This window comes from Balearica regulorum, chromosome 1 (assembly GCF_011004875.1).
Source record: "Balearica regulorum gibbericeps isolate bBalReg1 chromosome 1, bBalReg1.pri, whole genome shotgun sequence".
NCBI lineage: Eukaryota > Metazoa > Chordata > Aves > Gruiformes > Gruidae > Balearica > Balearica regulorum.
This window is the reverse complement of record NC_046184.1, coordinates 37,886,855-37,910,336: the sequence shown is the minus strand read 5'-3', so window position 1 is coordinate 37,910,336 and position 23,482 is coordinate 37,886,855. Positions and strand designations below refer to the sequence as shown.

At 38.7% G+C, this 23,482-nt stretch overlaps 1 protein-coding gene across 5 annotated transcripts in view; it reads right to left on the bottom strand.

The window, feature by feature from the left end:
- Nucleotides 1-789: 789 nt before the first annotated feature.
- TBC1D30 (TBC1 domain family member 30) overlaps nt 790-23,482 on the bottom strand; it is a 57,008-nt gene continuing 34,315 nt past the window's right edge. For 3 of the 5 annotated variants that reach the window (XM_075745793.1, XM_075745822.1, XM_075745812.1), the window contains 9 exons: nt 22,387-22,512; nt 21,390-21,575; nt 17,785-17,953; nt 16,065-16,233; nt 12,967-13,072; nt 7,261-7,373; nt 6,951-7,090; nt 5,067-5,273; nt 790-3,449 (listed from right to left, as the gene is read on the bottom strand). In XM_075745793.1, the coding sequence (XP_075601908.1) occupies nt 2,668-3,449; nt 5,067-5,273; nt 6,951-7,090; nt 7,261-7,373; nt 12,967-13,072; nt 16,065-16,233; nt 17,785-17,953; nt 21,390-21,575; nt 22,387-22,512 (1,998 nt within the window). In that variant the 3' untranslated portion in view covers nt 790-2,667. Of the gene's footprint in view, nt 3,450-4,802; nt 4,860-5,066; nt 5,274-6,950; nt 7,091-7,260; nt 7,374-12,966; nt 13,073-16,064; nt 16,234-17,784; nt 17,954-21,389; nt 21,576-22,386; nt 22,513-23,482 lie in introns of all 5 variants that reach the window. The other 2 variants (XM_075745803.1, XM_075745783.1) reach the window with 2 other exon arrangements.

The window sequence follows — 23,482 nt, the reverse complement described above, 5'->3', positions numbered from 1 at the left end:
AGTGTCCTCAAAACAGAATCAAATGCCTATTCCTTTAGAGCTTCCATTTGATGATGGTGAAACACATTCTTGAAAAGAAAAGTCAATCTGATCTGAATAAAATACTTTCTCAAAAAGACTCGAGGAGTTTAAAAAAAAAAAAACAACCTCAACAAACAGAAAGGTCATTTAGTTGCATGGAAGAGAGGATTAGTACAAGGAGACCTCAAGGAGAACAAAACGCAGAGGTTTATGGAGCAGAGACTCCCACCATCATGCTTCCCAACGTCCTCGGTGCTGCAATGCCGCTCTTCCAAGCACAGCTGCATCACCAGACTTCTTTTGCTAAAGGGATTCTTTAGGGAAAAATAACTGGAAACTTCTCTGGAATTTCCTGGTTCTCTGGACCTCATCTTAATGTTCCACCTCAGTACCAAGAGAGGAGGTTGCTTTTGCTGTGTGTTCAACAGGCAGATTTTGGGTAGAAAGTAAACATCCTTTGAGGTACTGAACAGCTAAAATGACATTCAATTTTCTCATCTAGCAGTACTTAAAGAAAATTTCCTGCAGCAAACATCATCAAAGTAATGCACTGAGTTGCCATGGTTCCTTCGCCTCAATCCTAATGGTCCAAGTAGAGTACAAGACCCTCAGAGCATGCTCGTCAATTATTGATTAGATCTGAATTGCTACAATTAATATTCTATTGGCATTTCTTTCCCCAGACCAATATCTGCGCAAAGCTTGCTAATTTTCCATTGCTTAATCACATCTTAACACGTTGAAAATTCATGCACGTACTTGCAACACTTTAGTAGCTTTTGCAGAATGACAGTCCTTTTATTTTACTGGTTCAGTATACAGCTGTGCGATACACTGAAGCTAAGAAAAATTAGGGAGAATGATTCACAGTAAAATTTTGAGAAGTCCATTTCTTTTAAATCAAGGCTGAAACAATTCTCATACAGTCCATGAGACTAAATTCTACATTATTTTAAATTTACTTAGCGCTATAAATAATCATTAGTGACAATACTACTATAACCTGAAAATAAGGCAGGGGCAAGATCTGATCTACATCTGGTTTATAGTGTTCACACATGTACATTATTTTATAGGCATACACTTGTATAAAACAACAACAAAATAAAACCATCCCCCCAACAATAAACAGGGTATTTTCTACAGCTTATAAGTTATGGTATACAGTAAAACTGATATCACATCCTATAGGTCATGTGATACATTAATAAATAGATGGCGATATATTAATTTGCAAATTTAACAAAGAATTTTCAAAGAGGAAGTAAGATATTACATACAATGGGGCTGATTCATCATTACTGCTTTTACTGCAGTTTAAAATATTGGCACTTTCATGTCATGGGAAACTTAGAAGCAAAAAGGTAATGAATCACAGTCAATACATACAACTTGTCAGAGCTGTAACATTTTAAGAGCAACCTGAATTTCTTAGAGTTTGAGTGCTTGATTTTGCAACCCTGAAGTTGAATTATCCACATTTAGTTTCTCTGTTTAATGATTATATTTTTTTTAAAAAAAAAGTACTTGTCTTATGATTGGGTTTGGAAGTAAATACTCAGCTTATTGCTTTGGTGTTGCTCTTTCACACCAAACCAGACCCAAGCCATGGAAGCCCACGGCCATCCCGTGGGTCCATCCCACTTACATAGTGGCTGAAGTGTTGGCTTTTAATGATAAGTGGCACCCTAAGCATTTAATCACTTTATAGAATTTAAAACCCTGAACTACTTTGGAACATTCATATATTTTACCTACTGCTAAGCTGGCAAATATGATTTAATTACAAGTCTGTAATCTAGATAATAGCTTTTAAATCCACTGAAGCCAGTATGTACCACAATATTCATACAACTACACATATAGTTGTACCTAAATCCTAATTTTGCAGTGCTCCAACTCTCCAGCAGTAACAGAAATGTATGTATGTGCATATGTAACAGAAAAAGGAGCAAATCCAGCATTGTGGATGGACTTACGTCTGCTATTCTCATGCTCACTGATTACACTTATATTAAAAAAAAGTATCAGCAGGAGGACTGCTGTGGGAAGAGAAGCACAAAACGCTGCTCAAGAATGTCTGAAGCCAGATGGCCCAGTAGGCAAGTGGTAATATCAGACACAAAGCGATACTTTTGATTGCTAGGGCTTGCTTGTGCTTCTCTTAGTCGTGGCTGCTCCAGCTACTCACAGAGCACGATGATGAGATCTAATGGGGAAGCTGCGTAACAGTCACAAAAGCCTGTTATACATGTCTGCTGCACCAGATGATTTGTCCTTCGAGCTTTGAAAGAGACAGGAGGCAGCCATGGGGGGCTGAGGGGTTAAAGGCAGCTGATGATTTTATGTCTGAGTTAGATTTGAAGAAACGGTATGCTTTACACTGCAAATCAATGTTTATTTTGCCACAGAACCATCAGAATCGACAATAGGGTGCCAGAGTGCATCTTCACTAATCTATCCCTTAACAACACGGGAGCACAAATTTTAAAGATACATATTTATACATCTGGTAACCACTTTTGTCCCCATTACTTAATTAAAGATTAGAAATGCTTTGGGACATACATACACACGCACACATTAAAAAAAAAGGCAATACAAATTTTTTGTTGCTGTCAGAAATAGAAAGTGCCAGGTACTATATCATCGCTTCCTGGTCCCACTGTTGCCACTGGCAGACTTATTGAAACTTCTGCTCATTTGTGGGAAGTGTACTGTTGGCGTTCTTTCAGTGGGGCCATACAGCCCTAAATTCCTGGCTGTAGCTGATTTTCGAAGAGGCTTGACACTGGGAAAAGGATTGAAGGCTTGTGGCTTTGGGTTCCCAGGTTGGGGAGATTTAGCCAGGTTTCCACTGTCGCTGGATGGACTGGAGGACTCCGATAAACATGGCTGGCTGGACTGATGGGATGTTGACTTAGCATCGGTTTTGCTATCTGAGGTGAGTTCCAGCGCTTCCAGTTTTAGCTGAACCACTGACATGTTTGTACTACTGCCCATAGAGACTGGCTCAGATGACTGCTGGTCAGCTTTTCGAGTAGTCCTGTCATCCAAACCACCTCCTTCTCTTTCTCCAAAGTCAGAACAGTTGGAAGTCTCTTCCTTTGCACCAAGGCTATTTGTTTTACAGCTCTCGCTCTGCTCATCTATTAGTCCTATGGTGTCCCCGTAGCCCAGCTGGCCTTTGGCCCTAGCAATATTCTTTCGATGAACTCTTATGTGAGTGCGCCATGGAGAGTTCAGTTTTGTTTTAAGATCTTCTTGGGGAATGGGAGACATCTTCCCTGTAGCATGACTTGGGATGTGAATAACAGCATTTTTGAGAGACCTATTATTCAATTTCATCTTCTTTCCTAAAAGGAGATGGTTTATCACAGGGGGATGGTTTACCTGAGAAGGGAGGAGGCTGGTAACTGGCCCTTTATCTGAAAGAAAGTGTTTAAAAGAAACACTGTATTGTTAAAGATCAAAACAAATTAATGTTCTAAAGATCCACCACCAAATTTGATGTCTTTCTTGAGGTATAGCGAACAGTTGTAGGACTGACTTCTATTTAAAAAACAAACAAACAAAAAAAATAATCACTGAATTTCTCTTACATCTTGGAGTTGAACACAAAGCTGAAACTTCTATAACAAAGATTTCCTGCCGTCCCTTCCTGCTTCTTACCTATGGGTATGTCCTCAGCCAGGAATACCATGAAAATAAATCAACAAAAATAGCTTCTCAATTTTTGGAATTGCACTGTAACTGATAGTTTAACATTAATATTGGCTTCTGATCTTTGCCCTCTCCTCCATTTCTCTTCCAACCGTAAGAGGCAATTCAGTCCCTATATGAGGTCAGTCAAATAAGCCTCTCCATGAGGCTTGTGTGACTGGAGAATGAAACAAAGTATTTTTAATGGATAAACCACACCAACTCTTTTCTATTAGGGTCTCTTATTAAACCAGAACCATAGACTCAGAATTAGGTAATTAGATGACAGTTTGATTAAACCACAAACCCAGCCCCGCATCACGATTAGTACGATTAGAAAGGTTTGTGTTTGGGAGGTGGCAATCCTTGGGAATCAACATTTTACTGTTTGCACTGTTCCTGCTGTCTACAGCCTTTGTTCAAGGAAAACACTTTGCCAATATTAAAAAAAAAAAAAAAAAAAAACAAACCCAAACAACTAATCACATTTCCTTACAAATGATGTTAATGAAAAGTAGCAGCCCTATGTATTCAAATGCTCCTGCTAGGACCAGTTTAGACAATATAGAAGAGGAATAAAAATTCTCCACCGTGACCCATCTACATGGTTCCATGCTGACTTAGAAAGATGACACCTAAGTGGAGAGGAATGAGTGGGCTGGGCTGCGTTCAGCTTGCACACCCACTAAAACCTTCAGCTGCGCTGTTCGTGCTAACCCGTGTGTCGCTGAGTTTGCCAGTAGGGGAAGAAGATGCCATAACATGGATTGCTAAATAACGGGTTGAGGTCCGGGTTAATCCTCACAGCAGTATCGTTATGGCTAGGTAAACTGTCAGCCACAATGGAACATCTAAGCCAGGTCAGCTGCGTAATTTGCCATGCCCAGATGAACTCAGAGGAGTTAGGATAATATGGACCAGCTAGGAATCTACCTGCCACTTGATCTGAAGCATACTCATCTCCTCATTTCACTTTTTCCAGTGCATCAGTATGTCAACTCCAAGAATGCCAAAGATTTAAGTTTTTAATCAGAGAGATCAACACAATGCACCCAGATAGCAAAGACACTTTTAAATACCATTGTTCAGCTGGTCCCTAGGACCTAAAAAAATCCCAGGGTCATCATCTTCAGATCCTGACAAAAGAAGAAAAAACATCACCTTCTCATTTACAATCTGTCTGTATGAAGTGGTACCCGCTTTACTACTAATGTGTTACATATTCCATCAGTCTCTCTTGTTTTGTCTATTTGGTTAAATGGAAAAGAATGTTATTTGCCTTGTCTCCTATGATGATGTCAGCATGTAATAAATCAGTAATTGAAGAATGTTTTGATATTTACCTGCTCTGATATACACATGGTGAACCTGCTGTTGCTGCTTCTTCTTTATCCTGGAATATTGCTTTTTCAGTGCATTAATATCGGTGGTCATACGCTCCATCATCATGCTGTTAAAAGCAGCATGATACTCGCTTCGGCAAGAGTCTATTGCTCCTGGACTTAATTCTGCAATGTTACTGGAACCCAGACTTTGTTCTTCATTCTGATCTGCACAGAGTGGGAATAAAGTGGAGATGAGGAGTCAATTGGCATACTCAAGAGTTCTGCAGATTATCTACAAGGGAAGTCTATGTTGGATTCCTATCATCATATTGAACTGTAGTCTTCCATTAAAAAATTATTATAATATGCATATTTAACAAAGCTGCACTATTTATAATAAGTAGTATTACATTTCTAGGACTACTGCTTAAGAATAGCAAGGGTTTGAGTGGAGTTTAGAGAGTACAAAAATCAATTAACATAGCAATGCAAGGTTAGAAGCACAGTTCTTCCAAAAGTACATCTAGCCATCACTGATATAATTCAGAAACTGATTATTAAAGACACTCTTAGACTCTTCTTTAGTCAAAGAGGAGACTAACAATGCAAGTTATAAAATACATTACAGTCAAGCAGGCATGAGATTAAACAACTGACCTAGTGATACCACCAAGCACCACCAAGAAACAGTTATAGCACCACAGGGAGAAAGCTGCTAGTAGCAACAAAAGGGATAGGTGCAGAGCAGCTGAAGATCAGCAACTTGAAAGCATCTCTGATCAACAGCTGCAGAGCAACAGCAGCAGTGCAATTTATTTTCACAGCTGTTTCTGATACACCACCAAACTGGCACTCCAGGGTCAAGGGGATAATTCTTTTTCAGGGGATGTTTATTTGTCTTTGGCTTAGTTCACAACAGCAGTTTGATGTTCTAAGTGCTAGCTTGAAGCAGCAGGTAGGGACTTACAGTCCCTCAGGAAGGGAAAAATAAACCACCACAGCAATCACGAGGAAAATTGCAGCTTATAGGTCTTGGCAAAAGCAAGCAACAAGAATGATCATGCATAATCAGATAACAGTAACTGCTACATCAGTCTAGGGTTTTTTTTGGGGGGGAACGTGGGGGTCAGTTGGGGAATAAATAACTACAGCCTCTCCCAGGATATCATAAAGTCACTGCTGATCCAGTACCATTACGTAAAGGTTGCTCCAAGTTAGCAAATGATCTGCTTTTCTTGTATGGATCAGAATTTTGTTCTGCTTGTAAAGCTTGCACAGGTGAACATACAATTCTGTCAGAAATTTTATTTCAACATGGAGAGATATGAACAATAGTGACATTTTGTCAGAACACCCTAAACCATACCCAATTACTTTTTTTTTTAAAAATGTGAATATACCCAAACCAGACAACAGTCTAAAGGTTTGGCCAAAGGGCAGTGAAATGACGTGCAGAATTCATTCACTGCTGATAGGTTCCAATATTAGCCATCCATATTCCAACAAAGGTCAAGATTATTTATTACATGTACGCTCTTCAGAAAATGCTGACTACCTAACAGCTTTCTTGGAAATAAGCATGGATTTAGGGTGGACTTTTTTCCACACGTGCTTGCTTTTTTTTTTTTTTGTGGGTGGGCAACACTATGGGGTTGGGTTTTTAACTATTTTAGCTAAATCCTTGACCCACAGTGTCATTTATTGTATACATACAGCCTTCAAACTTGACTTTGAAGACATCTTCATTGACCGCAGAGCAAGTCATTTGGTACCTGCAGTAATCTCTACGTGAACATAAAATACAATTTTCATAGCAGCTTTCTCAGAGGAAGCTACAAACGATTTCTGCAAGGTCATGCAGATTTAACTATGTTTTCAAAAAATGAACAAAAGCACTTTTACCTTTCATCTGTTTTTGGTATTTTTGGAGCTCTGGTGCCAAAAACCCACTTAATGGTCCGAGACAGCCAATTGCGTTGGCAATTGAGTCTTCGTCATCTAGGTCATTCTCTTCATCACTGTCTCTGGTTCTGCCTAGCCGCCTGTCAAATGAGAACAGAAGAGAAATAAGAAAGAGACATTCTTAAATTACAATCATTACCAAACATCTTTATCTTCTTTAGGAGCATACAGGGGAGGACACCACCTGCCTTTTCACTATCTAAGGTAAACAATAACCCTATATGCCATAAGCAGTGCATTTCAAACTTACCCTGAAAGTGAAGTTGATTTTACTGCTGCAGGGAAAGGAGTAATGTTGTATGTGTATTTCTCCCTTAATTCTGCCAGTTGTGGGAAGGGAAACTGAGCCATAGTATAAACAGTCTAGGGGGGGAAAAAAAAAAAAAATACAGCTTTTAAAATTTTCTTTTTAACTAACAGACCCACAAAAGATTTCTCCATGAACAGACTTTCACCATCTTGCAGGATTAAAGGCTGTACATTCTTGTGTGCTGTAAGAAAATGGAAATGGTCTAGTTTTATGATTCAGTCAGTATTTCCTGTAAGAAAAATAAAGACTGAGTCACTAGAAAAATACATGGTTAGAGGGGAAAAAAAAAAAAGGAACTGATAACATGAGATGCAGACTCCTTTTCAGCTCCTATTTATTTAATAATCATTGTCAACCCTCCCCTTGCCAGCACACCAGAAATCCTCCTCCTCCAATTATGATTTCACTTACATGAATGCCTCATTGAGGTTTTGGAAATCTTCCAGAAGATCTACATTTCTGCTCAAGTATTCAACGAGGTATTGACACTAGCACAGATAGGAAGGAGTGGGTCCTCACTTGAGGTGGACTGTTAACAGATCCCTTACTTCACCTGAGCAGCCCCAAGAGCTTGTGCAAAGGAAATCACTTCAACACAAAAGTTACAGCCACAGTGGAAGGACTCAACATTATCCAGCAAAGTTTTCTCCTCTCAGTTTCTGGTTTTGATTGTTGTTTTGTGAGGGTTTTCTGAGGGTGGTGGTTTTGTGGTGGGTTTTTTTGGGGGGGTAGGTAGTGGCAATTGGGGTTTTTTTTACAATAAATTTGTTCTATGGTAAACAAAAAACCTCTCTGCAACTCTCTGAACTCAACATGTAGTCCCTAGAATGTAAAACAAGGACATAAAAAACTCCAATCCATTTTATTTACTTCAATATTCAGAGTTAAAGAAGATAAATAGTTGCAAATGTGTTTGCTTTCAGCATTATTTTTGCTTTAAGTCATTTTGCAATAACAGCATGCATGTCACCGGCCAACCTGGCACAAAGACACATCGTATTCATTGCAATATCACTGCTGATTCGTTCCTACCTTTTGTATTTTTCCTACTTTTGTACACTTACAGCTATTCAGGACTTTCAAATAACTGACACACAATTTATTAGGAGTCTCAATGTCAGAAGTAAAAAAAAATAGCCAAAATATAATTTTTCATAGTTTCTCTGAAATATTATAGCTTTTCCCCATCTTGAAAATTAAATGTCTTCTGAAAGACAGCAATGCAAACCTTTCTCCTTAGGTATGCAGGAAACGTTTACTTTTTTTTCTCCTGTGCTATTAAATTAGTGGCATTTTCATCTGAAGGCAAATGGCCTCAATTAAGATTAAAGGAAATTTTGAACAATTTCTACATAATCCATTCTTGAACCATGCCTTGTCTGTGCTAAATACACTAAGGAAAATTGCAAACATGAATTTAGTACTAGACCTTTCCTGACAAAAGAAGAAGAAAAAAAAAATGTTGTACTAATGGCAATGATGTAAGCTGTAAGGAGCAGGCAGGACATTCCTGGCTGGATCAGGCACGGGGCAATAGTGCAGCTCTTCTGCAGGCTTCTGCATGAAAATGATTTTACATTTTGAGCCATGCACAGACTCTAAGGCAAGGAGGATGCCTACAAAAACCCAGAGCTTGAACTGAAGCTTTGCCACTCCATGAAACTACAACGCTACTGTGAAAGACAAATATTCTCTAGGGCCTGAACAGCGATATCCTGACAGTCTACCAGACGAAGGAATTTTATGATCTGGAGAAAGACCTACCTCCGGCCCAATGTGTCTGCCTGTTTGTTTGATCTCCACCACACTTTCCTGATTTTTTTTCCCCATATGTCTCAACTCTCTCCCTTCATAGAGAAGGAGGTGTGTCTGGAATTTATTTCTATTCTTCATGTCAACAGCCTTTTCAGGTAACTCATTCCATATGCTTGTTACCCTTTAAGTGAAACAGTCAACTCCAAGTCCTCCATTTACTCCTTGCACCTACTGTTTTAGATTATGCTTTTAGCTTTTGTCTGTCTCCAATCTCTGTCTCTTCCAGATCCTGTGCAATTTCTTTCATTTAGCATACATGTTTTCAGCTTAATTACTTGTTATCAGACTATAACTGGAGGCCTCGTTTGTCACCTGGTTAAGAGATCCACAAACAAACTTTATGCTGATACAAGTTCCACTGGAAATTAAAAAAAATATTGTCAGTCAGCACCCATGATCCCCTCACACCAATGCTTCAGAGTCAAAGCATCCTGTTCCTAGTTTGTACACAGCCTTGGGCCACTTGGTTAATTCTGGTGAAACTGTGCCAGAGGGAAAGAGCCTACATATACGAAGCATGATGCAGGCAAACTTATTACCTTATTTATGGCCATAACAGACAGAGTCTGGGAGCAAGAAAAGAGACAAGTAAAAAACCTCTCTTCTCACCTTAAATCGGTAGCATTTGTCAATCCTTTACCTTACCCTAGAAATACAAAGCCATCTACACCCTCAGCAGAACACCATACAGAAGGTGAAGGGCTGTGGCTTCCAAAAGAGGGTAAGCAGTTTTGCAGACAGCTCAAACACAGTTCTCTCAACAGCTTCCCCACACTGCTTTAAGGCTCTTCTCACTTCCACTAAGAAGACAAAACAAAAACCAAAAGCAAAAACAAACCCAAAAGAAAACAAAGTGCTACTCAAGTAGAAAGTTAACAGCGAATGCCATCAAATCAGGGTAAATGTCTACAGGAGATAGCCTAAAGTGCTAGGGTACTACAGAGGGATTAATCCCTATTCCCCTCCACCACAATGAACACACAGAGATGCCTCTCCTTTTCCCGTTTGCTTCTCATCTCCTCTACGCTGGAATGTTTCTAGGCATACAAAATTAATTACTTCAGCTGCTTATAAAAATGCTGGCTTTCTGAGAAGGCATGAAAGCGTGTACTCAAACTAGCACAGGCTGTTTAGAGTATCTGCAGATGCCTGGTATACAGCCTTCTGTCTCCATGTTAGAACTAAAGTTTATTAACAGGCCAATAAAATGACATTACTGAATACTGTATTTGTTTAACTTCTAGTCCTCAATACATACCCGATCTAGCACCTGATGTGTACAGTACTTACCCTTTATTTACCTAAGCTGTTCAATCTGAAAAAGGAGGAAGCTGTAGGCTTGCTTACTCCTCCAATCCCTCCACGCTCTCCTCAGCACAACATTGTAAGAAATCTTGCCATACAAGGGCCAAATCCACAAAAGCTTTAAGCCCTCAATCTAACTACTCCCTCTGCATGGGAGGGAGAGAGGCATTTTTAATGATAAACTTGCACCAACATGCTGGTGGAGAATGAAGACAAGAATCTTCTGATCTACTTGAGACATCTACTCTGTCAACACCTACTTGCCCCTGAAGGATCAGCCATACCTCTCCAACTCCCACAGAAAACAGGCCTTTTGGAGCACAATTTGTTTTCTAGTGGCAGAGAAGTGCCTGTTACTCTTTAATGGCTTAAGTGAGCATGGACAGGTAGTTCAGATGCAAATGCAAGTGTTATGCAAGTCTAAAGAAAAGTGAGATGATTGCCACTAGCAACCTCTTCTGAAATGTGTAGGAAAGGCTGAGTAGGATATTGATCCTTTCCCGCAGGAGAATACTAATCCTTGAGCCACCTTGTAAAAAGTACTAGATGTAAATTCATCATTCTGATTTTGATTAAGGAAAAAAGAAAAAGAAAAAAAGAGAACATTTTGAAAACAAAACAGTCTAAACATTCATCTCTGGATGACTCCTACAAAAAAAAAGCCTAAAGCAATTTAAAAACCAATGTCTTTAAGCAGCTGGATCCTTTCATTAATGCAATGGTTCATATTTCTTTATTTGCTTCTCTAACACAGAGAAAATTGTTCAAATGCTGCAGCCGGACACATGGTGGCATTCATATCCCCTAACGGTAAACTCCTGCAGTGCCTAATTCTCTCCACTTATATTAACGAGAGCCTAGAGTGAACACCTCAGATGGAGACAGCTACACTGCCAGTGCCTGCCTTTGACTTGAAGAATGTTATCTATAGTGTGGTATCTTCAACTGAGAGGACACACACAAAACCAGACACGCTGCTTCTCTATGCAGAAAACTTAAACCTGCCACATTTTCCATACCAATGGCAATGCTATCCTACCTTAATGCTCCTCTCAGTGTCACAAAATACACATGTACACTATGAATACACATATACCTTGCACCAACTGCTTATTTTTTGCACAAAAAGAGTGCTAATTTAGTATACTTGTAATTGCAACTGTTAAAAACCCAAAAAGATCCTTCCATTACTCCAACTACTAAGCTACTTACTCCTTATCTTCTATTACACACAATGGCAAAGAAAGAAATCCACAGCAAGTCACTAAAGCCCACTTCAACTCCCAACATTATTCTGTGTCACACATCTTGATTTTGTACTACACTTGAGACCAGGAACTGAAACATAATGAAAATGAGAAGGTGTCAGGTCGTACCGCCCTCCTCACGCACCCTCAATACCTAAAACTGTCTTGTGAGAAACCTTAACACTTACTTAAAAAGCACGCGAGTACCTCTGACCAGCCACATTTCCATTTTTGAAGCAAAACAAAGCCACAGTGCTCACCTCTCCCATTGCTAGAGCTCCCTCATCAGACAAAACAACAATAACAAAAATAAATCTGAAAGTAATACTTTACTTCAGGACAGTACTTTACCAGCCTAAGGAAGTGTATTATCCCAGACAGTCAATAAGTTTTGCTTCCAATAATGTGTAACTGAAGTCACCTGCTAAGTACTGTTAAGAAACTCATGCAACTTCATTGGCTGACACTGACGTTTTTCCTTCCCCTAAGACAGGTAAAAAATTTCAGGTAAATTATGTGCTCTGTATTTGCACCCATTTAATCACCATGCTCTAACTCATCAAAAGGAAAGTTCCAGAACCATAGCATGAAGTCTTTATAAAATATCTAAGTAGACAAAACCTCAAGGATATCACAAAAAGAAGTCTAAGTGCGAATCAATAAAATTGAATCTGCAATACTAAAGGCCTTTTCCTTTCCCAGAACAATGTGGATCTTTGTTCTCAGATAACAACATATGCTTTAAGAATTCAGGGACTGCAATTATCTACAAATGTCTTTGTTTATAGTTCACTGATGACTGTTCATGGCTTTTTCTTTTTTTTTTAAATCACGAAGGATATTTTTTACCCTTCTCACTCGATAAACTCTTGTCTCCCACAGTGTCTGCAGAATGAAAAGGACACAGTGTCAAAAATGACCAAAACATAAAAATAAAACACCATAACAATTATGACTACTAAAAGATTCTACATCTTACTTGCGTAAATCCAGTTGGGTGTTGTATCACAACAAACTTTCGACTGTCAACATACAATCAAGTTTTATCAAATAGAGCCTAGTGGTTCTTTATACTTCACATACAAGATAAGATTTTAGCTTTAACTGCAGGTCATCTCTTTGTTTCACTGACACGCTAGCTCAACTCAGTCATCTTAAAGTTTTATTCTTGGGAGAGTTTAGGTTTCTGCAGTATTTGAACAAAAATGTAATTTGTTAGAAATCAGCACCTGAAGGATGCACAGAAAACACAAACAATAATTATATCACAATTACTCACCTGCATGAGTTCATTGCTGTCAATCAGACTGTCTTCCAGCATCTCCTGGGTCAGCTTGCCCATGGTACTGTAAAACTCATCTGCAGTTTCACAACACTCTATTTGCCTACATCAAAATACATGTTGTTTTTTTATTTTACTTTTACATATGATTATACATCTCCAAATCAAAACTGAACTTTCTGCCAACATAAAATATGTGCTTCCATTAGTCACCTTAACTCCTACATCTATTGCAATCCTCCCTACACTTCCAAATAATAAAACTGTGCACATCACGTTGGAAGTGCTGGTGCAGTAAAAAGATGTACTGAGCACAGCTTACTGTCCTGACTGCTCACAATAAAGGATTCATGCATGTCCAAACAGGTTATTCCCTCTGCCCCATTCACTTCTACAACATGAGAATCAGTAAATCCTGCCTCCTACTAGCACAAGGGAGCTCTCTCATCAGTTCAAAAAGGGAGCATAAAGATTTCTTGACTGTTCTCCACTATGCATCAGATGGCTGAATTCACTTGTTGAACTGTCTTTTTGTCAGACGGGAACATATTTGCTGGCCAGAAAACATTCCAGTGGAGTAAATTAAGTATAGGTATATTTATATATGTCATTGTATTCAAAAGAGCTGAGCTCACATAATGCAGAATGAAGGAAAATTCACTCATATCCTGTGTATTTGTGAATGCTAGTTCTAAATTACAGGTGCAGAGGTTTTTTGTTGTTTTGGGTTTTTTTGTTTTGGTGGTATGGTTTTATTTTCTGGTTTGGGGTTTTTTTTTGGCAAGGGGGGGTGTGGGGGGGCTGTTGTTGTGGTTCTTTCTGGGTTCCTCCCTGCCCCCACTTTTCTTTAAATTTCTAAAAACACAGAATCACCCTCAGTGTCAGCTAGAGGAAGAGAAATATGAGTAATATGCTTTTGTGAGTTACTGTTCTACATACATTAGAGTCAGCCGCTAAACATCCTCTCCTATCAAATAAAAAAAATTTGTTTTACTTCTATCCCAAACAGGTGCATTGCTAGCTACATACATGCTGGTCTCCTGTGTAAAACATAGCTGCTGGAATGATCAAAAAAATACACTGCCATTTTTCTTAAGGATTAGAAGGGGAAGCTTCCCTTGATCTTCAGTGTCTGTAGGGAACATCCATTGAACTATGAAACTCCTATGAAATCTTAACATAGTTTAGCTAAAAGAATGATTAAGTAGTAAAAAAAAAAAAAAAAAAATACCAGAACAGAGTAGAAACAATGGATATGTAACCAATTCTCACAAACTTACCACCTACCTTCACTGATACTTTAAGTCTCTTGTGACCTCCACATACTGCTTTCTCTACTGCACCTATTTTTAAACTCCCCATTCCTTCCGTCTCCCTCAAAACAGAAGTATGATTGAACCACCCACATTTTAGGAAAAGCACTTCTCACCCCATTTTCATGTCTAGAAAGACAGTCTTGAGAAGTATGAAGATCGTAAGACTATGATCACTGTTTCAGGCCCCACTTCTTTAAACCCCTCATTCTATTGCTAGTGGAGAAGAAAAAAGAACAAAAATCACAATCTTCTCCCAGCAAAAACATAGTGTCCAATCTCTTACTTCCTCATCTCATTTGATATCATTAATCACAAACTTACTGTATTTCAATTCTTGTTCAGTTTTAGTGACTCATCCTCTTTTGGATCTCTGGTTATCCCACCAATGTCCCTTTCTGTTAATTGCCCCCAAATCTGCCAGACCTTCTCCCATTCCCCACAAACAACAGTTACAAGGTGTGTGGTGTGATCAGCTTATTCTTTTGGACATATTCTTACAGATTTCTTCATTTTGTTCCTTCCAATTTTTTAAAAAACGTTTCATTTTTGCTTTAAGGTTTATGGTAAAATCTTCCAAGCAGTGGCTTTCTTTTTTATCATGTTATCAGTTGGAACATTCATAGTTACAGTTTTTAAGTATGCAGAGTCCGAGTGCAATGGGACCTTTTATCTAAAGGTATGACACTAAGTAATAAAGCATAATGGGACTACACCTAGCTTACTTCTAATGCAAAGGATTCATGCGAGTTTCATTCATGAACTGAACAAACAAAGCTGTTTGAAAATTATTATTATTATAATTATTATTCTTCAGATTAAAAATTAAAAATACTAAACAAAGTCTCTTACAATGCTACTGGCCTGCAGTGCTAATTTATTCAGAAAGAAAAAAAAAAAATGAAGCCTCCAAGGGAAAGAGCTGAACACAAATCCCAGTGGTTCAGTCTCAGGGAAAAAGGGAAGGTAAGTGTTGATAGGCATCACAAGAAAAATTTGATGCAGCTGCTGACACCAGTTGAAAAAAATCCAGCTGAACTAACATCTGCTCGACCTGTCAGAGCTCTCACCTCCCACTGAAGTCAGTGACAAAACTCAATTCTCCAGAAGCACTGTACACTCTTTGGAATGCAAATATTTGCTATGACAACAGAGGAGTTTTGAAGAACTAACCATCTCTTACGTTTTGTCCTTTGTGGTGAGTTTCCAAGGCCATAAAGGACTATGATAGAAGCTTGGCTAGAATGTACTTAAAAGCAGAGAATTTCAGGAAAATTTGTTTGCAAGCCTTAATTGAAAAGAACTGTGTAACACTAAATCATTCTCTTAGTAACACTGAACTTTGCTCAGGTATAGCCAATGAGTTCAAATCCTTAAGTGAAAATAAGGGAATTAACATCCCCAGCTTCAGGTACCCAACTAAATTAGCTAGTCACCCTCAAGTTTCTCTCTGTCTTTCCAAAGAGCATTTACCAGCTCCCTCAGAGGTCTATGTTCTGCAAAGTCCAACTAACCTTGTAGCATAGCGTGAAGATATTATACACAGACAACACAAACAACTGGAGACATTTCCTGCAGCAAGGGTCAATTAATTATCATGCCATGTCAGAAGCATGTGTTTTTGGGGAAGCCACAGAGGCACTTTGTGCAGCTTTTTCAAAGCAGAATCATTCTCCTGAAATATGGCATCTCATTTAGAATTGAGAACATGCTCTTCAGAACAACATAAGCTACACACATCGCCCATACTGAAAAGAAAATCGGATAAAAATGACCACTTACTCTCCTAACTTTGCCCAGATAGCCAAAGCTACTCTCAGTATAATTTCAGAGCCTTCAAAGAATACAGAATCCCAGATCTTCAGAACTGTATGGTTAGGCAGGCAAGTGGCAAAGAGGGTGAGAAACCATTGCATCGTGAAGACGTTTGTAAGTGGGGGTTCATAGCCTCCTGAAATAAAATAAAATTCAAAATCCTTAAAGTAATTGTAATTTACTATTATTTTACAAGTATAAACTCCATACTGAAATCCATCACACATTCTAGTACCTCTGTTATTGCTCAAAATTTACTTAGCCTGCAGCTGTCCAAAGACAAGCTGAGAAAAAAAGTGATGAAAAAAATGACATACTTAGTCACCTTTCATTCTGCTGCACTGCAAAAAGCTCTAAGCAGCAGAATTGGTTTTGGACTGTAAACCTTGGAAAATACCACTGCACTTTTTTTTGGTCTTGTATCAGAAAGATTGCTTTTCCTTCCCCAAAGCCGTATAAGCTAAAAGCTTTTATTAAAAAAAAAAAAAAATTCAAAAAAACCCCAAACCCACAACAGAAACACCCCCCACAAAAACCCACACCAAAAAAAAACCCCAAAATGCTGCATTTCTTCAGAAACTTATGGCATAAGAAGTCTTTATCTACATAAAGGTGAAGGTGACTCTCTCTGTAAAGTCTTATCTATAGTTTTAATATCCTGATGCACTGCCAGCTTAGCAGAAGTGACTGGAACACATTCAGTTTTCCTTTTGGCTTGTTAACTTTCAAACAAGATTTAGTATTTCAGCCTGAAACTCTCAAGTTTTACTTTCTTGTTATGCTCAGAGAACACTTTCTGCATCCTAGTATCAACTGATGCCCTGAAGACCATGACCAAAGAGGCTGCTGCCTGGGAAAATACTTTCAAACAGCAAATACTTCCTTGATACCCTTTCTTTGTTTTTATACAGTTTGAGCACACTTATAGTTTATTTACATCTTTTCTAAGATGGAACTCAGGGTGCAGTTAGCCGCCAGACTGAAAAAAAACCCAACCAACTAACAACAAAAAACCCACTCTTTCCAAAACACTCTCAAAGAAAAGAGCTGTACCTTGTTTAAAAAAACCAAAACCAAAACAAAACAAAAACCAAACCAAAACAAAAACCACAACACAGCCTACAGGGAGTGCTATACCAGGGGGGGAAAAAAAAAAAAAAAAAAAAAATCACAGTGCAAAGCCACTTTTCAGGTAGCAACCCAAGAAGTATTTCTGAGTTTTGCACCTGTGTATTGCTAAGTATCCAAGTGAAGAAATACTAGCCAGCCACCATTGGCTCTCACACTGTGACTCTTCCCAGAATAGCTGTGTAAGCTAGCAACTACAAGGAGCAATGGTAGGAGAGGTATATTGAGCTAAGGCAAGAAACCACCTTTTCAAGGTAGCCCTTGTACTAAGCTGTGTGTTACAGTCTTGTCACTTCCATACATTTCTATATCCTTGTCAACACAATTCTGTTTCCAGTTAGTGGTGGGACCAAATTATTTCCCCTTTGTTTTTTTCCTGAGTCACCTATTTATGTTAACCTTATCATTAATGGTAACCTTCATCTTTCACCTTACTAATTTAAAATATATATTCTAAGCAATAAACTCATGCAAATACTTAAAAGACTGTATTTTTAGACCAGTGCTCAGATGAAACAATAGCAAAAAGGAATTTAATACCATTTTCTGTTGAACTTACCTCCACTTTCTCTGTTAGCAGCTCTTTGCAGGGTGTCTAAGTGCTGGGACAGTTCAGGAAGCTTCATTCGTAAAAGATCTCGAAAAACAGCCATATCCACAGAGAGAGCACGGAGATTATTGACAAAATAGCTATCAGGAAGCACCTTATCAATTAGGTAAATCATGATCTGTGGGGAAAATGAAATATAATCATGTAGGACTTGCAGAACCAGTTATTTTCTAGGAATAACAGAAAAAAATATAGAATTTTAAACTTCTCTGTCCACTAAAGAATGGCTTGGAGCCAGTGGCAACACATGCCTCTGGTATCTCCATTTATACAGGGAGAAAACATCAACATTTAGGGACCCACAGGTACTCTAGGTATCCACAAGCAACCAAGGTGCAAAGGCCTCTCAAAGGTGTCCAGAATTCATGAACCATTAATGACTGAAATCAGTGTCACAGTAAGCTATGCCCAAATTGGAAGCATTACCTAAACCGAAGGCAACTTTTGGCACTTCTGATGCTGTACATGTTTATGAGATACTCCACACTGTTGGAAAGTTCCACTGTCCCTTCTCTGGTTAACTGCCACAGCTAGAAGACTGATCTTTCAAATTATCTTTTTTTACCTCTCCAAAATACAAGATACTGTTCTTTAAAAAACATTCTCCACACATTTTACTGTGATGTGTTACCATGTGCTGCACTTCATCTTGTCACTTTAAAAGGTGCTAAATTAAGCAGCATGAGACACTTTAAACAGACATCTGTTTCAAGTGAGATAGCTCAGCTACATGGGTGGTAATGTATTAACTGGATACTGTCAATCTTTTAAGAATGCAGAACTTTTTAAGCAGCTCTGCAGAGAAGGATCTGGGAGTGCTGGTGGACAACAAGCTCTCCATGAGCCAGCAACATGCCCTCATGGCCATGAAGGCCAATGGTATCCTGGGGTGCATTAAGAAGAGCGTGGCCAGCAGGTCAAGGGAGGTTCTCCTCCCCCTCTACTCTGCCCTGGTGAGGCCACATCTGGAGTTCTGTGTCCAGTTCTGGGCTCCCCAGTTCAAGAAAGACAGGGGACTACTGGAGAGAGTCCAGTGGAGGTCTACGAGGATGATGAGGGGACTGGAGCATCTCTTGTATGAGGAAAGGCTGAGAGAGCTGGGTCTGTTTAGTCTGGAGAAGAGAAGGCTGAGAGGGGATCTCATCAACACTTACAAATATCTAAAGGGTGGATGTCAAGAGGATGGGGCCAGACTCTTCTCAATGGTGCCCAGTGACAGGACAAGGGGCAATGGGCACAAACTGGAACACAGGAAGTTCCACCTGAATATAAGGAAAACTTCTATACTTTGAGTGTGACCAAGCACTGGCACAGGCTGCTCAGAGAGGCTGTAGAGTCTCCTTCTCTGGAGATATTAAAACAATTTAATATAGCAATATTAACTTACAACTATACTATTTGTGTTTTAATTAATTCCTTACAATATAAGCAATAAATCCCTACCTTAAAGAAACCATTTTATAAAGACTTTTGCTCCCTTCCCATTGAGTGGTATTACTTTAGAAATTTCGGATATATGACAGCATAGGAAAGAACAGAAATCTTTTTGCAACACTGAAGTCCATTCTATTTCACTGACGTGTGAAATCTTTTGAGAATGCTTTTTTTAAAAAGCAGCTTCATGTATTTACAACTTTGCAATAAATACCTTATTCATGACACATGTCTATGTATTCATTTTTATTATTTGACTTTGTAATATTTCCCCACAAAAATGTGCAGGAAAAAATGTTTTTTTAAGTTTCAGTATCTATGAGACTTCCATGCATACTTTGATAGCTTCTACACATGCAAGTTGTGATTTTCTTGCTTACCATAGTATCAGCAGGCTAACTTTGAGGTGTCTCCAGGGATTTAACTTAAACATGCTTTACTTCACTAGTGAAGACTCAAGCATCCCTGGCTGGGAATTCCCTGAAGCTACCTCGTTGGGTCCTGGCTGTTAAAGCCCCATGATGTCCATAGTACCAGCTTTTTCCTGACCTTTGGGAGACACTTCCCAGACACAGAGCTTTTGTTTATAACATTCTTCCCAGAAAGGAGAGCTGACTGACGAGCCCCGAGAATCCCCTTGCTCCCTTAACTCCTACACTCTGCAATAACCCAAATATAGTTTGCCATAGCTCCAATCCTGAGGACAGCCTTACAGGCCACAGCCTCTGCAGCTGTTCCAAAGTCACTCATCACTTGCTTTAGATGGCACAGTGACTACAACAACAGAACAGCCACATGCAAACCCCCAATTCCTTTCCCCCGCCCCGTTCCTCTCCCCACTGCCCCGCCTTTTCCCTCTCTCTTCTGGGGAAATTCCAACCCTGTAAAGCCCATGCACTAAGCTTAGACAAAAATTACTTTATTTTCCATTCTCATTTTTGCCTGGTAAGACCCATTTTGGTGCTAACAGCCTTCAGTGCTTTATCTCTCCAGGGCAGTCTGGTGCCATTTCATTGTCTCCTTAGCACAAGGAGCCTGACACCGCCCTCGGTAAAAGACAATCCAATAACATAAGGATGTACACAGTTCTTAAAATCAGTTTGGACTTCATAAACCTTGGGGCAATCATATTTCCTATATCATCATAATGTGTTTTAGGAGCTTCTGGACAGTATAAGATCACAATAAAATGTGACAAATTATAGTTGAAAATACTGAGGAATTTTTTAGCAAGAATTATTGAAAGAAAATTTTACTCTCTGATATAAAGTAGGTATATTATGGTATTTTCTTCCTATTACAAGCAGCTCTCTACAATGAAGTATGAAATACCAGCTAGCTGGACTGTACTACCAAAAGCTTTATATTTTAGGAGCTCTGAGGGAATTTAAATATTTACCATATTTAAATTATTGTGTAAGGCAAAACAAACAGCTGTATCTCAAGAGTCGCAGTCATCTTTTACTAATTTGATCCCATCTCACACATATGAGCAAGTTTACTTAAGGAAATTTCCACATGATCTTGGCAAACCTTCAACCACGTCCTGTAGTAAAATATATTTCCATTTTCTGACATAGTATAAGTTTCATGAAGCTTTCTTTTAATTAGAAAAGTTCTAAAAAAAATGAAACACTCTATGACTAATGCAGCCCAGAAAGTAGCTTCAAAGTGATTTGTTTTCATTTTAAATATTTATTTTTTTGTTTTCCTAGAATTTGCTTTAAAACACAGCAGATTTATTAACTGCCTCACAAACTACTGTCACACAAGAGGCCCATAATGGCACCTGAAGGTTTCAGCTACCTACCAATGGTGTTTGGAGGCAGATTTGGGATTATGGAATAAAATATTCTAAAGTTAGTAGCAGTGTTCCCACTTATTTTTCCTATGGCCAAGCCCTCATTTTTTTCCTGTTTGAAAAAAATGTTAACAGTGATAACATACAAACTGTGCATTTTAAGTCAGAAAGGATAACAAATAATCCACAGATATAAATTGGTTGACTCCTTTGAGTCCTGCCCTTTTAGGCTGCCTACAAAATCCACACACTGGCTTATTCTGAAGTTCACTAACTAAAAGCAATCTTCAACATTGAAAAAAAAAAAAATTTTACTCACTTTCAGGGCATCCCCTTCATTGCCCTCCATGACTTCCAGAATAAGTGCAGCTAGTATGTTAAAACCTTGACAATAGCCAACAGATTTATTCCACCTGGCATAAGCCAGCAAAACACGTTTTAATACCACTCGATCTTGCTCTGCCTCCTGGCCACAGTAAGAACTGCAACCAGTCCGGTGAAGGTCCTTTAAAGAAAAAAGGGAAAAAAAAAGACAAGAACAAAGAAAAAGTGCATTTTCCTTCCCTGTTTAGTTCTCCTGCCTGTCCCAGTTTTCCTTCCACCTCTACCCTCCCAGTACACACTCCCAAAGTTGATGACAGTGTTTCTTTTTTGATCTGTAAACCTTTAGCTTACTGAAGAGAAATAGGTTCAGCGAGCTCTTAAGCAAACAAGTTACCTAAAAAAATGTTCATATGAAGTTGTCACAGAATGTATTAACAGATATCTACATTTCAAAAAGGCAAGACATAACAGCTGCTTAATTGAACAAACAAGAGCAACGGTTTTTATTGAATTACAAAAATACCTGCCAGGCAACTCAGTTTTCAAAACATTAAAAAAAAAAACCAACCCAGAAACAGTGTCCTTGAGATTTAAGCGATTTATAAGTGGGGGGCAAAACATGTACTACAGTTGTTAATATTTCATGAGTTATATCTAAAGGCTCAAATTACCAAGTACAGATGACAACTGTAATAATCAGGAACACAAAATATTTTGCTCCACGTACTCTAGTTAAGGTTAGTAAAGAGAGGTTTACTTCTTAAGTAGGTAAATAGACTATAGGCAATTTTTTCCCAGCTAACAACAACCAGACTAGTGCAGAAGAAGGATCAAAGAAGCCAAAGAAATCATTTTGGTGGCCCAAAGGGAATTAAGGTATAATTTTTGCCCAAACAGTTGCAGAAAACAAAATAGACCAAAATTCCATCTATTAAAAAAAAAAATCACTTTTCATTAAGAAATTAAAATAAACTAACAAATTAGTTGGCTACCTTTACTATCTGGATGCCCATAGAGTCATCATCAGGATTGCTTCTTTCATTGAATGTGAAACGCATGGTTTTATCCCAGTCAATGGCTATACTGTGCAAGTACTGATCAGCTAGGGTCAGCCAAACCTACACAAGTACACAAAGCAAGTCAATAAAATTAATTATTTCTCAGATAAAATATTAACAGTTTTCATATATATCATTAAATGGACCCCATGAGCTTCACCCATACAAGATCTGCTGTTAGACTTAAAATACGCAGAACTATATCTAAAACAATTTTTGCACAATTAAAGTAATACCTGACTTCCTAAAACAGAAAGGAAGGAAATAGTTAGCATTAAGAGTCCAGATCTGTGAACTGCTTACAAAGATGCAAGTCCGTTGTCAGAAACTGAATCCACAGGGGCCCTCCAAGGTGGAAGCCCATCCTCCTGCAAGGACTCTCCTGGTCAGTTCAGCCCTTTAACCTCATAACCAGCAAGGAGTTTTATAAAAAGGTAATACCACTGCAGGCTTTCCTCAAACTCCACCATGGATCTGTCTCCTGGAAACCCCCACCAAAGAAATCTAGTGGTGCTTCTCTCTCCCAGAGGCCTCTTCTGATCAGCTTTGCAGAAGAAATAGTGTCCAGTATCAAGCATTTGGGATTGACCTGAAAGTGTCACTTGGATCAGAGTAACTGACTCTTACAAGAGGGCTTCCTAAACTGTTGGTGCTACAGGGAGTTCTGAAAACAAACATTCTGACTATTTTTAAAGCCTAATAATTACCAGAACAGATTTAGGCACGTGTATCTAAAACAGAGGCTGGACCTTTATTAAACACTGAAAAGTTTCTGAACTATGAAAGACCATACAATGACAACAAGTCAGGATCTCTATTGGAAAGGAAATTGAAAGAAATCATGAAAGCAAATTGGTCGAGTTTTATATCAGCCATTAACTCATTGAAGTGAGAAAAGCAATTCAGACACTTCCCACAGATTTAAACACTTAGATAGTTAGTTGCATGATGAAGGAATTTATGGGCAGCTCCCAGTATCTCATGTTTTCTGCATTTAAATGTCCCTTCCCACACTTTTGCAAAGCTACCC